Here is a 14,773-nt window from a genome sequence, read left to right on the forward strand (position 1 = left end):
CCAGCACTAATACAAATAAATCTATTTGCTGCATTCTCCATTCTCATTTTCTGCAGTGTTTTATTAAAAGTATCAATCTATTTTGCTGCTCACTGTGTTACTGTACACTCTTAAAAATAAAGGTTCCAAAAGGGGTTTTCACAGCAATGCTATTTTGGTTCCCCAAAGAACCTTTCAGTGAACAGTTCTTAAAAGAACAATTTTTTTTCTGAGTGTGAAGAACATTTTAATAATCTAAAGAAACTTTTTCCACTGTAAAGAACCTTTTGTGGAATGAAAAGGTTCTGTGTATACTAAATGTTCTTTGTGGAACCATTGATGCCAGTAAAGAACCTTTATTTTTAAGAGTGTAGTAAAAATAACCACATCATCTGTAGCTCTTACAGCGATTTGCATCTCTGAAAAGGGTTTGAATGAAGCATGTTTGGTTCTAAATAAAGATATACAGTCATGGCCAAAATGTCTTAACAATGGTCATTTTAGATTACCTTTCGGATGCATTTAATCATAAAACCATTTATAATCTATTAAACATTTATTAACAACTTATTTCATATTTTCTCTAAACCTTCTTGTACATTAAGACAGGCATCTGCAATTCTGCCCAAATTAAAGATATGTTGCGTTTGAATTTGTACATCTTATAATATAATTATTATTAATGACCTCTTGTGTTTAATAAAAAAAAAAAAAAAAAAAAAAAAACATAAAATATTAGAATGATTGTCTTTCATTGGCCAGATTAGCTAAACCCTCAAAACACGTCTTATTTAGTGATACAGTATTGCATGATTTGTAGATTATATTTAATAGTTTACACTTTGCAAAAACGTTTTCAATTAGTTTTAAAAGGTAACATTGCATTCTTAAGGACTCTACACTTACGTATCTTTTCAGGAGCACTAGTGCTTCTACTTAAAATAAATAAATAAATAAATTATGAACACCTTCTGATCAATGACAGAAATTAACCTATGTATGTCATATGTTGTGCCAAAAATAGATTTATTAACTTTTTGTAAAAAAAACAAAATTAAACAATAAATTAATTAAAGATACAATCAGGAAGACCTGAAATCAGCATCAACAATTAATCTTTGCACTGAGCAGAAGAGCACAAATGTGGAATATTTACAGACTTTTTAACAAGACTCAGAGGTGGCATTAATACATTTAATAAAAACAATGTTATGACATTGAATATAGAAACATTAAACAATTCAAATTTATACTTTAAAAATGAAACTCCCAGTAGGTGGCAGCAAGTCACTGTCTGTCACTGAATCATTCATCTAATCGATTCGTTCATACGGCTGATTCATTAAGGAATGAAGCAAGTGACTCTTTATGAATGGGTCATTGAATCATTGACTCACTAGATTTGTTCAAAAACAAAGATTTATTCATAATCGAAACAGCGCTGTGCTTGCTTGGAGATGAGCAGCGACTTTATTTCATCAACAAAATAGTTCTGAACAGATCAGACAAATGTTCCTAAAATGTAAGTCGCTTTATATTAACTTTTCAATAAAATCAATAATCTATAAATCCGTCGTATAAATTCAATTTCACATTTGCAAACCCTTTATAATCTTTAAGTTCATCGTGATCTCACAAACTTCTATTTTAGTGAATGAAGCTCTCTACACTGCACACTGAATCTATTATTTACATCGTCTCTAAACTTTGTTTGTTACAATGAATGACAAACTGCAGTCTGCTTTCACATCTGTGCTGTGAGGAGCAGCATGTGCAGCAATAGAGAAGCATTTCCATTGGCTGCAGTCTGCTCTTGATGACCAAGCATTTTCCAGCAAACCATAGACACAAATATCCCGCTACATCTTGTTTAGTCTGCACTGCACTACTGTTTATGCAGAACTGGGTTCACTTTTGTTGTCTTTTGAATGGATAAAATATAGAAATCACTTTAATTTTCAAATAAATCTAACCAGTTGGAAATGAAACGCCGTCCCCCCTCGAAATTAACTCTCTGGACTCCCCCCCCCCCATTTCCATGCCTGCTGATAACTGAATATGCTGGAGTTTGTTTTTGGATGAGCTGGGAGAATTTTTCTTGAAACCCTCCCAAACAGCATGTGGTGATGTAGGTGCTGTTTGACATTTTTTTTAAAGGTTTTCTGACCTTGAGACTCTAATTATTTTCTGCAATTCTCCAGCTGTGGTCCTTGGAGAGTCTTTAGCCACTCAAACTCTCCTTCTCACCATGCATTAGGACGATATAGACACACGTCCTCTTCCAGGCAGATTTATAACATTAATGTTGATTGGAAATTCTTAATTATTGCCCTGATGGTGGAAATGGGAATTTTCTCTGCTCTAGCTCTTTTCTTAAAGCCACTTCACTAATTTGTGAAGCTCAATTATCTTTTGCAGCACATCAGAAATACATTCTTTGGTTTTTCTCATTGTGATGGATGATTAAGGGAATTTGGGCTTTGTTTTCCCTCCTATTTTTATTTGTGTAAAACAGGAAGCCATGGCTGGATAATTTCATGTTCATAATCACCCTGTAATGCTCAAAATTGTGAATATGAATGGGAATATACTTCACAGATATTTTACTCATAAGAATTTCTAGGGGCGCCAATAATTGTGTCCAACGTGTATTTGAGAAATCATTTATTTCATTATGATATTTCCCCCTATTTAAAATTCTTATTATCCAATGAAAGGTTAGATTTTTAAAAACATCAAAAGGATTAACAATGCAGATAAATTTTCACAGCCGCCGTTGATCATATTTATCAAGGGTGCTGATATTTTTGGTCATGACTGTAGTAACGCTGAAAGATCATCATAAATGACCTGAGCGCTTGTGGTGTGTAAAGATCCATTGTTTTGACACGCTGCTCACTTTGAACTGCAGAAACGGTAAAACTAACTTTAAAATAGTGCTGCCATTGACATTCTGAACCAGACTGCGGACCGCCATTTGAGGACCCCTGCTTTAGATGATTAAAATGTTCAGCTCACCAAGAAAAAATGGTTCTTTTGAGAACTGACCACTGAAAAAAAAACTGAAAGACTTTTTGAGGAACCAAAAATGGTTCTTTTATGGCATCACTGTGAAAAACCATATTTTGGAACCTTTTGTAGAATTGAAAGTTAAATGTTCTTCATGGAACCATCAATGCCATTAAAGAACCTTTATAAGAGTCTAATACAAAGCATCCTCAAAGTTTAAAAAAGTCATAGAGCAGTAAGTGCTTTGAAGCTTCTGGACTCAGCTGCTCAGAGGAAGCTCTTCTATGATCACGCGGGAAACAGAATTCCAGCCGGTGGAAGCGTCTCCGTGTGGATAGTCTCCGCAGGTTCCCACCCAGATCGCAACATCCACCAGGCCTTTCCGCACTCCTTCACATAAACCTTCAACTGAAACAAACAGACGGCGTGTTAGACTGATATTTCTCACTGCGTCCATCTGATAACTCTGCTCTGGTTCTCAGATGACCATCTCAAGACTTCACGCAAAAAACCATTAGAAAAACAGAGATAAACAGACATGCTTTATTGCACCCTGAGGGGGAATGAGAAATTCAGAGACACCCTTATCTGCTGTAATTAATCCATACTGAACAATTTGCAGTGTTTAGAGCGGAGAGCTTTTCAAAGACTTGCCCTGTAGCACAAGAGCCATAAAAGCCTTTCATTGACTGCTTTATTTATCGTGCATCACTGTTAATGGACCAGCGGGTTGAACTTTATATTACAGGTCAGTACTGAGGGAAAAACAGCATGGGTCATTCTACACAAGCCTGCCTTTTGTGTTCCTCATTAACATATGTAAGACATAATTGACAGACAGGCTGTCATTATCGCAAAATAAACCCAAATGCAAAATATCCTGTGTCATGCCTAAAGGGGTAATTCTACAAAATGATCAGATGCTTATACATGTAAAAAAAAAAAAAACTTTGCTGAAATAAAAAATATATTATAAAATTATTCATTTATAATAATTGAATAATTAATATTATATTAATATTCAGTTGTAGCATATATCATATTTTTTAAATACTTAATATTTAAGAATTTATTTAATTACAATAAGATGCTTAAGAATTAATATAAATAATATTCAATAAACTATATAGATAGATAGATGATAGAGGTATTTTTTCTACATTTACATTATATTATTATAGTTTTAAATAATGAATATTTAATATATATAAAATAATTGTTATATTTTTTTTATTTTATTTACATATTTATTAATTACTATAAATATTATATAATATATTTGTATTTTTTTATAATTATAATATATAATATTATATAATAATTGTCATTACTGTGTTGTGTCCTGACAATTGTTCGAAAAAAAGTACTCTAATAACAATACTTTTTTTTTTTACATAACCAATAAAATAATGAAATGTATGTATGATGTAATGTTCATGAAAGTAACGCTAAATAATGAAAATATACTCTTTTTTCCCAGATTAATTTGAATTATTTCCATCTTACTTAAAATAATGCATTACTCAAACTTGCTCTTTCAGCAGAACTCTGCAAGTAAAAGTCTCCTTTTCCAACTTGTCTTTCCGACATTAATTTCTGCAAAATTATTAACACTAAAACACTTATTTTCTGATAGTATGTTACAAATCTTGCAAATGTATTTGAAAAATCTCTGTACTTTCCGACTTTCATGAAATGCCATTACAGGACTGACGTGTGCTGTAGCACATTGTAAGGAGTTGTTTTTAGCAGTCTCACACCTCTTCTCATATTTACAGTTCAGATGTCACTGTCCAAGCAAGCGGCCCTTACCTGACGTGGTTCTGTGTATGTTGATGGTGGAGTTGAATTCTGGACTTCCCTGGTCCAGGTAAACGATGGACTCTATAGGCAGTGGAGCAGCACATTCTGCCCCATTAAAAGTGAAGTACCAGCGCTGGCAACAAGCTGTCTTACACTTCAGCCTGAGTGAGCCGCTGAAAAGCACACGGAGAGCACTGTCTGCACGCTGCTTAGTGAACGTACACTCCTGAGGACAGGAACACAGGAAGAGCTGATGAGTCTGACGCCTGGTTCACAACACACCTGCTCGAAAGAAGCATATAAACCATACGTATACTGCAGAAAAAAATACAGTGGAAGTACTGCATATGGTGACTGTATAAGTATAGTATTTTTTTTTTACCAATATACTGAATGATTACCAAGGGGTTTCCACACCTTTTATGACTTTTCCATACATTATGATAATTGCTAAAACCATTTTATAGAAAATGCACTTACAATTTTAGCAAAGAACATAGTCTAGAGTTGAGAAAATATTTCAATGTTAAGATTTTACATGATTTCTTTCTTTATTATTATTATTTTTATAATGAATAATAAATAATTACAATTGTTTACTAATTTCAAATTATTTTTAATATTGAAAATGATCATTTTTAACCGTTTTAATTTGATAAACTTTAATAAAAAACATACAAACATTTTGACAAAAAAGTAAAAAAAAAAAAAAAAAAAAAAAAAAAACACAGAAAACTGTTAGTACATTTCACAAATAATTATAAAGAAACAGCAAATTACACATTGAATAAACATGACATTTTGAAATAGACCGTGAAATTGTATTTTCTTGTAAAACGTACTCCAATAATCTTTGTTTTGTTTATAAATTCCAAAATATTTTTTTACAGTGTACCACTGTTTTTATTGTTGACTAAAACTAAAAGTTGTTTTCTACAATTGAAATAAAGCTGAAATAAAATAAATAAATATTACAAGACAAACTTAAAAAAAATTGAACTTACTAAACTTAAAAACTAGAAATGTTGCTTTGGCAACTAAACAAAAAAAGTTGAAGTCATAATTACTCTAAAACTAAAACTTAAATAAAAAAATTAATTACAGCTATAAAAGAAAAAAAAAAGAATAATAAAATGACAAACGCACAAAACAAAATTGCTAAAACGAAAAGAAAAACGAAAAAATAAAAGCTAATACCAAATATTTAGTATACAAATAATACTATAAACGCACTGTTCTTTTGGACATATACAGTATGTTTTAAATAAATCAGTAATCATCATTGTGGCCTCTTACTGTAATTTTTCCCAGGTCAATGCCGTAGTTGAGAGAGTTCCAGGCACATTGCTTGTAATTGGGTTTCCATGGCTCTTCAAACCTTTCCGTCACACATTCTCCCTTCTCTCCTTTTGCACCATCCCGGCCCGGTAGACCGGGAGTACCTGGAATTCCGTTCACTCCGGGATTTCCGCCCCTTCCCGGGGTGCCTGCTGGACCCTGGAGGCAGCTGGAATACTGAAAACACACAGGATTCAACAGGAGCTTTTTGGCTTGATATTAAACAGCATATTTTGTAGCTTGAAGCGCCTGTAAGAGGTTTTAACAATATCATCCAACACTAGTCAGTGTAATACATCTGGTTCTTATGGTGTGGACTCTGTTTACTGATGAAAATACCATGCTATGGCTAATACTTAATATTTTTGCACAATGTTTCTAATGGGCATGGAGAAGTAGCATACTGGGACGCTGCCTGCATTAAACCTGGTTGGATGGAGACTGAATCATCTGTCCATTCAGACAGTAAAACACAGGTCATTATTTCTGTGATTCATTATCTGATTACACAGTTGTTCACAGAGTCTCAGATAATCAGCTTCAACACGGATTTGGCATTCTTTGACAGTATGGGAACTTAAACATGTCTGTGAAGATTCAGCTCAAAATATCCCAAAGATAATTTATTGAAAATGTCTATTTTGAGTGGAAGCAGAAACATTCTGTTTTCGTGCATGACTCTTTAAATGCAAATGAGCTGCTGCTCCCCGCCCCCTTTTCCATAATACGACAGTGCCATTATAGCTAGTATCTCAGATCTCTGCCAAAAAACATCTGTTTGGTTTTGATATTCATGTATATTGCACTGAAATCATGCGTTTTAAAGCCATATCAATTTAAAATCAATTTTATGAACGCACACATGCGAAGCGAGCGCACACAAGTTTATGTTATAAACACGCATATGTTACAAAAACACATTCGGTTATGTCTGTGAAGTTAAACAGCTGGGAAATAAATCACATGTTTATATTAGATCTGTGTATTAAGTGACAGCAGCATTATATATAGTACCTATACTGCTGTCTACATTGTTAATATGAACAATAAAAGCAGAAAATCACTCACTGCTCCTGGACTGAACAACTTCTATAGCTGTAATAAGACAACATTTCTTACTAGAATGCTACTCTTAAAGTCTGCATGAAATCAAAATTTATGATATTTATTTTGTTAGTGCAAAACCACGCCCCTCCAACTATTAGTTTGCTCAAAGACTATAAAAATACTAACACGGTTCACTCCCATACTTATGAATGGGAGAAACTGCAATGCACAATATGGTGAGATAGTCCCGCCTCCTAAATGAAAGAGCCAATCATTGATTGGTAAGGTCACTGCATCACTGCAGCGGCCATTAGAAGCTCCGGTTCACATAGAAACCTGAGGCTGGACTAGCCGATAAGCCTGCGCAGTCATAAGCGCGTTGGAGCTACGCATGCACATTGGCTGTTCATTTCAGATATTGTTGCTGATTTGAAATATGTAATTTAATCGCGAGTTCAGCGTGCAGTTTTTGAGATTTCAGGATTTCCCCATCAATTTAGATAGGACTTGGTCTTGTTTGAGCTGCCCGGAGGTGTTGCAAATATGGCTGCCAAGTGAACGGATATTCCTTGAAAGGGACTGGTTTGCTGCGAGTGAAAGATGAGAGGAGGAGTACTAAAATAAAACCTTGCCCTCTACTCAATATTCTGTTTCAGTTGGAAATATGTCACTGAAATAAAGTCGGCAGCAACTTTAAATGCTGTAGCGTAAAGATAAACATGGCGGATTATGTGCAGCTCACTCAGGGTCAGTCAACAGTCGTGGGTGGGGCTTGTAAAGTGTGATGTCACACTTTACGGATTCTGTGATTGGTAAGCTCTGAGACACTGCTTATGATTTATTGGGATTAAAAAGAAGGTGCAGTTTTTTATCATTATAGGATGGTGATAAAAAGATAAGAAGAAGGTTTTTATCATTATGGGGGGGTTGTGTAAACACACTGCCAACACAAATTTATGTTCAACCAACATGTAAAAGTGAATTTAGCATTATAGGTGCTCTTTAAAACTAAGTTAAGGATGGGCGTTTTCGTAAATCTGCTTTGTGAAACTTTGAATCAATTGTGAATCATTTGTTTTGAACTGGTGATTGTGGGGAAGTCGTGGCCTAATGGTTAGAGAGTCGGACTCGTAATCGAAAGGTTGCGGGTTCGAGTCCCCGGCCGGCAGGGATTGTAGGTGGGGGGAGGGAATGTCCAGCGCTCTCTCCACCCTCAATACCACGACTGAGGTGCCCTTGAGCAAGGCACCGAACCCCCAACTGCTCCCCGGGCGCCGCAGCATGGCTGCCCACTGCTCCGGGTGTGTGTTCACGGTGTGTGTGTGTGTGTGTGTGTGCGTGTGTGTGTGCATTTGTTCACTACTCACTGCTGTGTGTGTGCACTTGGATGGGTTAAACGCAGAGCACCAATTTCGAGTATGGCTCACCATACTTGACAATACGTCACGATACGTCATACGTACGTCACGTGATTCGGAGCGTGCATCAAACTGCTAAAGTTACGTAATTTCAGTAAATGAAGATTCGGTCAGAACGGTTTTGAAATTTCATTGGTTCGTTGGTTTTTTTTTTTGTTTTTTTTTGTCTTGAACAAAAGAACCAAGAGAACTGAACTACAAGTTTAGTTTTGCAAAAAGTAGGCTAATTATCTAAATAGCCAACTCAAGACAAAACTGCAAGTCTGATCCTTTCGAAAAGTAATATCAAGACAACCCTCAACAAACCATGCTATGTTATTTTTGTTAACTAACTAAAAACTAAACCTATTACATTTGATCTTCGACCACACCTAGGGAAAACAACGTAGGCTTTTAACGCTGCAGAGCCTGTGTGAGCAAAAATGCATTTTAATAAACATTCACTGAGGAGGTGTAGACTTATGCTAACACCACTGATGGATGAGAAACTTTGCCAAAATGCCAGGTGGAACAACCAGCGAGCTCTCAGATCATGCAGAAAAAGTGCATGCATAATAGGCTATTTAGAGTTTTGTGCAAATGCGCATGCATTAGCGAAGCAGTGACACACCAAACATTTACATCTCAATAAGAAAGCGGCTTCCGAGCGCACGGGTCGAATATGAAGTGATGTCATTGCTGAAACCGAACCTTGTCTCCATGAACAATACACAGCTCTGAGTTCAGGAGGTCTGGCTTTAGCATTAAACAGCTCCGCTGTCACCTGAGTCTCTTCTGCAAGAGTAATGCAGCCTAATCAGCATGCCTGTGAGCAGAGAGCTGTGGAAATAAGGGCCCTTAAATAGGTAATAAATCTTCCCGATACAGGCCATGGGCAAGCCATGAAGTATTCATATTTATAAGCTTGCAGTGCCGTGGCCGAGCTCAAGCTTTCAGTGCGTTTGGCTCCCCTGCTTTTTATTGACAGAACACACCTGAGTGTCCTGCAAACAATGCCTTGCGATGCACACAGCCTCATTTTCTTCGGCGGCTAGTAGTGCCAGGTTCATTAGTGATGCTTCCCCGACTGGTCTGAATGAGAAATTCACCCTCCATATAATCTACCCACCGCGAGCAAATTCAAAAGGATTACCGAGCCCGTTTTTCATTACAATGATGAATCGACTGGAATGTTTACCTGATACAATCATTTACAATAAAGCATTTTTTTTGGTGATAGAGTAACTCTGATCCAGGAGCTAAGACATTTTTCCAAGTCTATGATCAATAGAGCCCTGGATTTGTTTTATTTCACTGATTACAGTTCATGATAAAGCATCCTAACTTATTTGTTGTAGCCTGTAACCTTATACCTTATAAAGTGGAGCTAGTCAGCGCTGTTTATGCTAGGCCATGTTGGTGGGACAAAGTTGATATAAAGTCATTTTGAGAGCACAAAGTATATTAACTTTGATTATAGACATGGCTATTATGTCTCAAAACCTTATTATAATAACCTAGATAATTTTGTTTATTAAAACAAATTTGTTTAAAGTTATCATTTACTCACCAATGGATGATCTGCTGTGAATGGGTGCCGTCAGAATGAGTCCGAACAGCTGATAAAAACATCACAATAATACACAAGTAATTCACATGACTCCAGTCCATCATTGGTATTGTTTTTGACAGTTTTCACTTAATGATGGATTTTTAAAACGATTATAAACACACAGCTTTTCTGTTTCGCAAAACTTTCATGGACTGGAGTGGTGTTGATTACTTGTGGATTATTGTGATGTTTTTATCAGCCGTTTAGACTCTCATTCTGACGGCACCCATTCACTGCAGAGCATCCATTAGTGAGCAAGTGATGTAATGCTAAATTTCTCCAAATATGTTCTGATGAACCAACAAAGCCATTTACATCTTGGCTAGCCTGAGAGTGAGTACACTTTCATTTTTGGGTGAACTATTCCTTTAAACCAGTACAAGTGTTGTTAAAAAAACTGAAACTGAAAAAAAAAAAACGTAAAACTAAAAAGTTATTTTAGAGGTGGAGCAAGTTGTAACATTTTGATAAATTATTGCAAAACATTTAGTTCATTGAAATAACGTACACTGATGAATCATTCACAATGAGACCAAGAACTTATTAAAAACTAATTTACAATAAAATAAGCGCAATGACTTAATATATGGCCTTGCATTACTGATGCGTTAACAAACTTCAGTACTCACGGGGGCGATAGAGTCACTCACCATTGTGCTAATGGCTGCTATAACACTGCCAATATCAATGCATACTTGCATAGTGTTATGAATTGTGGTTGTGGACAGACTGGGCATCTCAGCAAAACTTGAAATCAAGCAATTGTATATAGAAGTTGTGGCATTCGCATTGTTGAATATGTTTCAGGCCAAGTTCAATCACATCTCTACACAGTCTTAAAAGTGCAACATGATTCTACATCTCATAGAGTGAAGAACTTTAAATCTTGTTATGGCTTGCTGTAGCCTGGGAACTGGAATATCAGACACACATGGATAACAATGCTGGTTATGTCCGGGCTATTCAAAGTTAACTTTGGCTTACTAATAAAAATGCAGATGGTTCCACTGGCAAGATTGTTGAATAAAATTATGCAAAAGATGAATATAAAATTTGTCTTGAATTGGACCTCGGGAGATTTCAAAGCAATCAAGGAATGAAATGAGGCGAGGAATTTTTAACAGCCAACAGCTGTATATTCAATTGACTTTGATGACGAGAGACAGAGATGATGTTCGAATACTAGCGTACTGCATACTATTCAAAATATATGTGAAAGTGAGTGTGTAACATTTTGGTGATCTTTAAGTTTATTTTGCAATAAAAAAAAGAGTTAAAACTCTAAAATTGTTGCTAAAGATAAGTTAAAGGAATAGTTCACCCAAAAATGAAATTTTGCTGAAAATGTATTCACCCTCAGGCCATCCGAGACGTAGATGAATTTGTTTCTTCATAAAAGATTTGGAGAAATTTTGCATTACATCACTTGCTCACCAGTAGATCCTCTGCAGTGAATAGTTGCCGTCAAAATGAGAGTCCAAACAGCTGATAAAAACATCACATTAATCCACAAGTAATCGTTTTGCGTCAGTTTAAAGTTAAAATGCCTTAATAATGAATTTGTTTCTTACACAGTTTTTTTTTTTTTACTTCAAAAGATATTAATTAATGGACAGGAGTGGTGTGGATTACTTCTAGATTATTGTGCTGTTTTTATCAGATGACGGCACCCATTCACTGCAGAGGATCCATTGGTAAACAAGTGATGTAATGGTAAATTTCTCCCAATCCATTACAATGAAGAAACAAACTCATCTACTTCTTGGATGGCCAGAGGGTAAGTTTTCAGCAAATTTGCATTTTTGGGTGAACTATACACCAAAACACAGTTCATTGTAGAATTATTCTATGCTGCAAAGCATAGGTATCATCCAGGTATTCGGTACATACAGAAAAATTGCACACTGAACATGTGCAATATATAGTATGAGCCCCAGAGAATGATCCTCAGTGAAGACCCTGTCTCCTAGACCGCCATCGGGACAAGACCACAGGAACCAGATGAGTCCTTTGCACAATCTGATTCTGCTTTAGCCTAGATTTAAACTGCTAATTTTGTCTGGCCAGAGGAGAATGACACTATTTTGGCAAATGATTTCCCCGTCTAAATACTGTAAAGCTGATATAAAGCCACCCAGCTTTATATCAAGCAGGTGTAAAGCTGCTTTGACACAATTTGCATTGTTAAAAGCACTATACAAATAATAGTGACTTGACTTACAAAAGAGTTAGCTAGTCTGGCCAGAAATAATCACTGATAGCGAAACAGACTAACATGTTTCAGCAGTTGTAAAATTGAGTGCTATAAAAACTGTTACTCCCAATAAAGAAACACAATCCTGGTTAGTTTCCTGCAAACTGTTCACTCTTAGTGGGCTCTGAACAGAGTTTAAACAGCTTTGTCACATCCTTTTTAGCAATCAATCCATTGTTACCGCTTGGTTAACTGGTCCCTGTAACTCATATTCTTCTCGCATCTGCAAAAATGAATCTGGCATTGTTCAATATTGGCAAAGGCTTTAGTCATTAAGAAAAACTTGCACTGTCTGCAGGAAATCACAGTTACAGTATTGATTTCTTGAAGAGACAGAATCAGCCAGCATAGCCAATTATTTATAGTCACTCATACTGCACACTTAAATCTAAAGTGTCTGATTTGATGACCTCTTTCAGACGGTTCAAAATAAAACCAAGAGTTTCTAGAACTTCTGCAAAGAAGACCAACCTTCCTATGTGAGAAAGCAAAGAGCAGATGAGACCTCTTTAATAACTGTTTTGGAGACAAAATGGAGACTTGCTTAAGTCTACTGAGGTTTCTCTTTAAATAAAAGCCCCCAGAAATCTCACATTTCGCCTTTAGATGTTCAAAAGAGATCTCAAACTGTGCAAACAAAGTTTGCAATCAAAAGTCAAATCTCAGTCTCATCTCAAACATTTTTCATCAAATTATTCCAAAAACGGATGATCTGAGGCGCTATGCACATTTATTTTTAGCTCTATACTCTTCAAAGTCAACACTGACTGGACTTTTATGAGAAACATCTTAATAATTAAGTGAAACATAATTTAGTCTCCACAGCAATTAAAGTTTCCTTTGGGTTTAAATGCATTACATAAATACATCAAAAATTACATATAAAGTTATCTTGCCCTTTGAAGATCATGTTTTGCAAGAAAAGAGTGGCAAAAATAATGCAATAAATTCTTAAAGTCTTACTTTCTCCATGTAGTCAACATCCTTCTGGCGCAGACCTCTGGTTTTTAATTTTTCTGCTTCATAACACGTAAACAATAAGCAGGAGACGATCAATACTCGTGTCTTGAAGTGTCCCATATTTGAGCGGAGAGGTTAGAGAAGACAGGGCTGCTTACATCTGTTGAGCTCTAGACAGGACTGAGAGAGAGAGAGAGAGAGAAAGAGAGAGAGAGAGAGAGAGAGGTGGGGCTGATGTGATCTCTCCAGGGGCCAATTATTCCCAGACCGCCGGTGAAACTTTCCTCCACATGTAGAATTGGATTATAATGGGTCATGATATGACATAAAACAAGAATCAATATTTCTGATGGTCTTATCAGTGATTTCTCAGAATCTACTGATGTTTTGCACAGGTGAAATGACCTCTCACCCTGATATATATATATTTTTTTTGTCTTTTCTCCTCATCCAATTATGTTGTAGCAGTCTTTTTATGAGTCACAGAGCACTCTTTTTTTGTCCCAGCTGAAAACGTTGCATTTAAATGGATAGTTCACCCGCAGCTTACAATTCTGCCATTGTTTACTCTCCCTGATGACTGTTCAAGACTGGAATATTTTTATCCATAGAAAATAACAGGAAGTACTTTCTGCACATGGTGTTCATGGAGCTCATGGTGCTCTTGCCCATGCAGCAAAGGAGAAATCACTATAAAAGTACCATAAAAGCAGTCCTGTGCACTGCATTCATGAAATCTAAACCGGTATTTACTGAAAAAAAGAGGAAAAAGAAAATTAAATTAAAACAATTCAATAGTGTAAAAAAAAAAAAAAAACTTTAAATCATTTAAATATGTGAACCTGGACCACATGATAGTTCATCCAAAAATGAAAATGGTGTCATTATTTACTCACCCTCAAGTAGTTCCAAACCTGTATGAATTTCTTTGTTCTGCCGAACACAAAGGAAGATATTTTGAAGAAAGTTTGTAATCAGGCTGTTTTAAGCCACCATTGACTTCCATAGTAGGGAAAAAAATACTATGGAAGTCAATGGTGCCCCAGAACTGCTCTGTTTCCCTCATTCTTCAGAATATCTTCCTTTGTGTTCAGCAGAACAAAGACATTCATACAGGTTTGGAACTACTTGAGGATGAGTAAATGATGACAGAATTTTCATTTTTGGGTGAACTATCCCTTTAAGTGTCAATTTTTCGAATAAATAAGCTTTCCATTGATGTATGGTTTGTTAGGATTGGACAATATTTTGCTGAGATACAACTATTTGAAAATCTGGAATCTGAGGGTGCAAAAAAAATCAAAATATTGAGAAAATCGCCTTTAAAATTGTCCAAATGAAGTTCTTAGCAATGCATATTACTAATCAAAAAAT

The 14,773-nt window shown here is 35.7% G+C and overlaps 1 protein-coding gene across 1 annotated transcript; it reads right to left on the reverse strand.

The window, feature by feature from the left end:
• Nucleotides 1-208: 208 nt before the first annotated feature.
• Nucleotides 209-13,581, reverse strand: cthrc1b (collagen triple helix repeat containing 1b). The gene is made up of 4 exons (XM_079429474.1): nucleotides 13,403-13,581; nucleotides 6,088-6,306; nucleotides 4,801-5,017; nucleotides 209-3,396 (listed from the first exon to the last, which is right to left on the reverse strand). The coding sequence occupies exons 1-4, from the start codon at nucleotides 13,517-13,519 to the stop codon at nucleotides 3,248-3,250; spliced, it is 702 nt and encodes a 233-aa protein (XP_079285600.1). The 5' UTR covers nucleotides 13,520-13,581; the 3' UTR covers nucleotides 209-3,247.
• Nucleotides 13,582-14,773: the final 1,192 nt, after the last annotated feature.

The sequence above is a fragment of the Barbus barbus genome (genome assembly GCF_936440315.1).
Source record: "Barbus barbus genome assembly, chromosome: 12".
Classification (NCBI taxonomy): domain Eukaryota; kingdom Metazoa; phylum Chordata; class Actinopteri; order Cypriniformes; family Cyprinidae; genus Barbus; species Barbus barbus.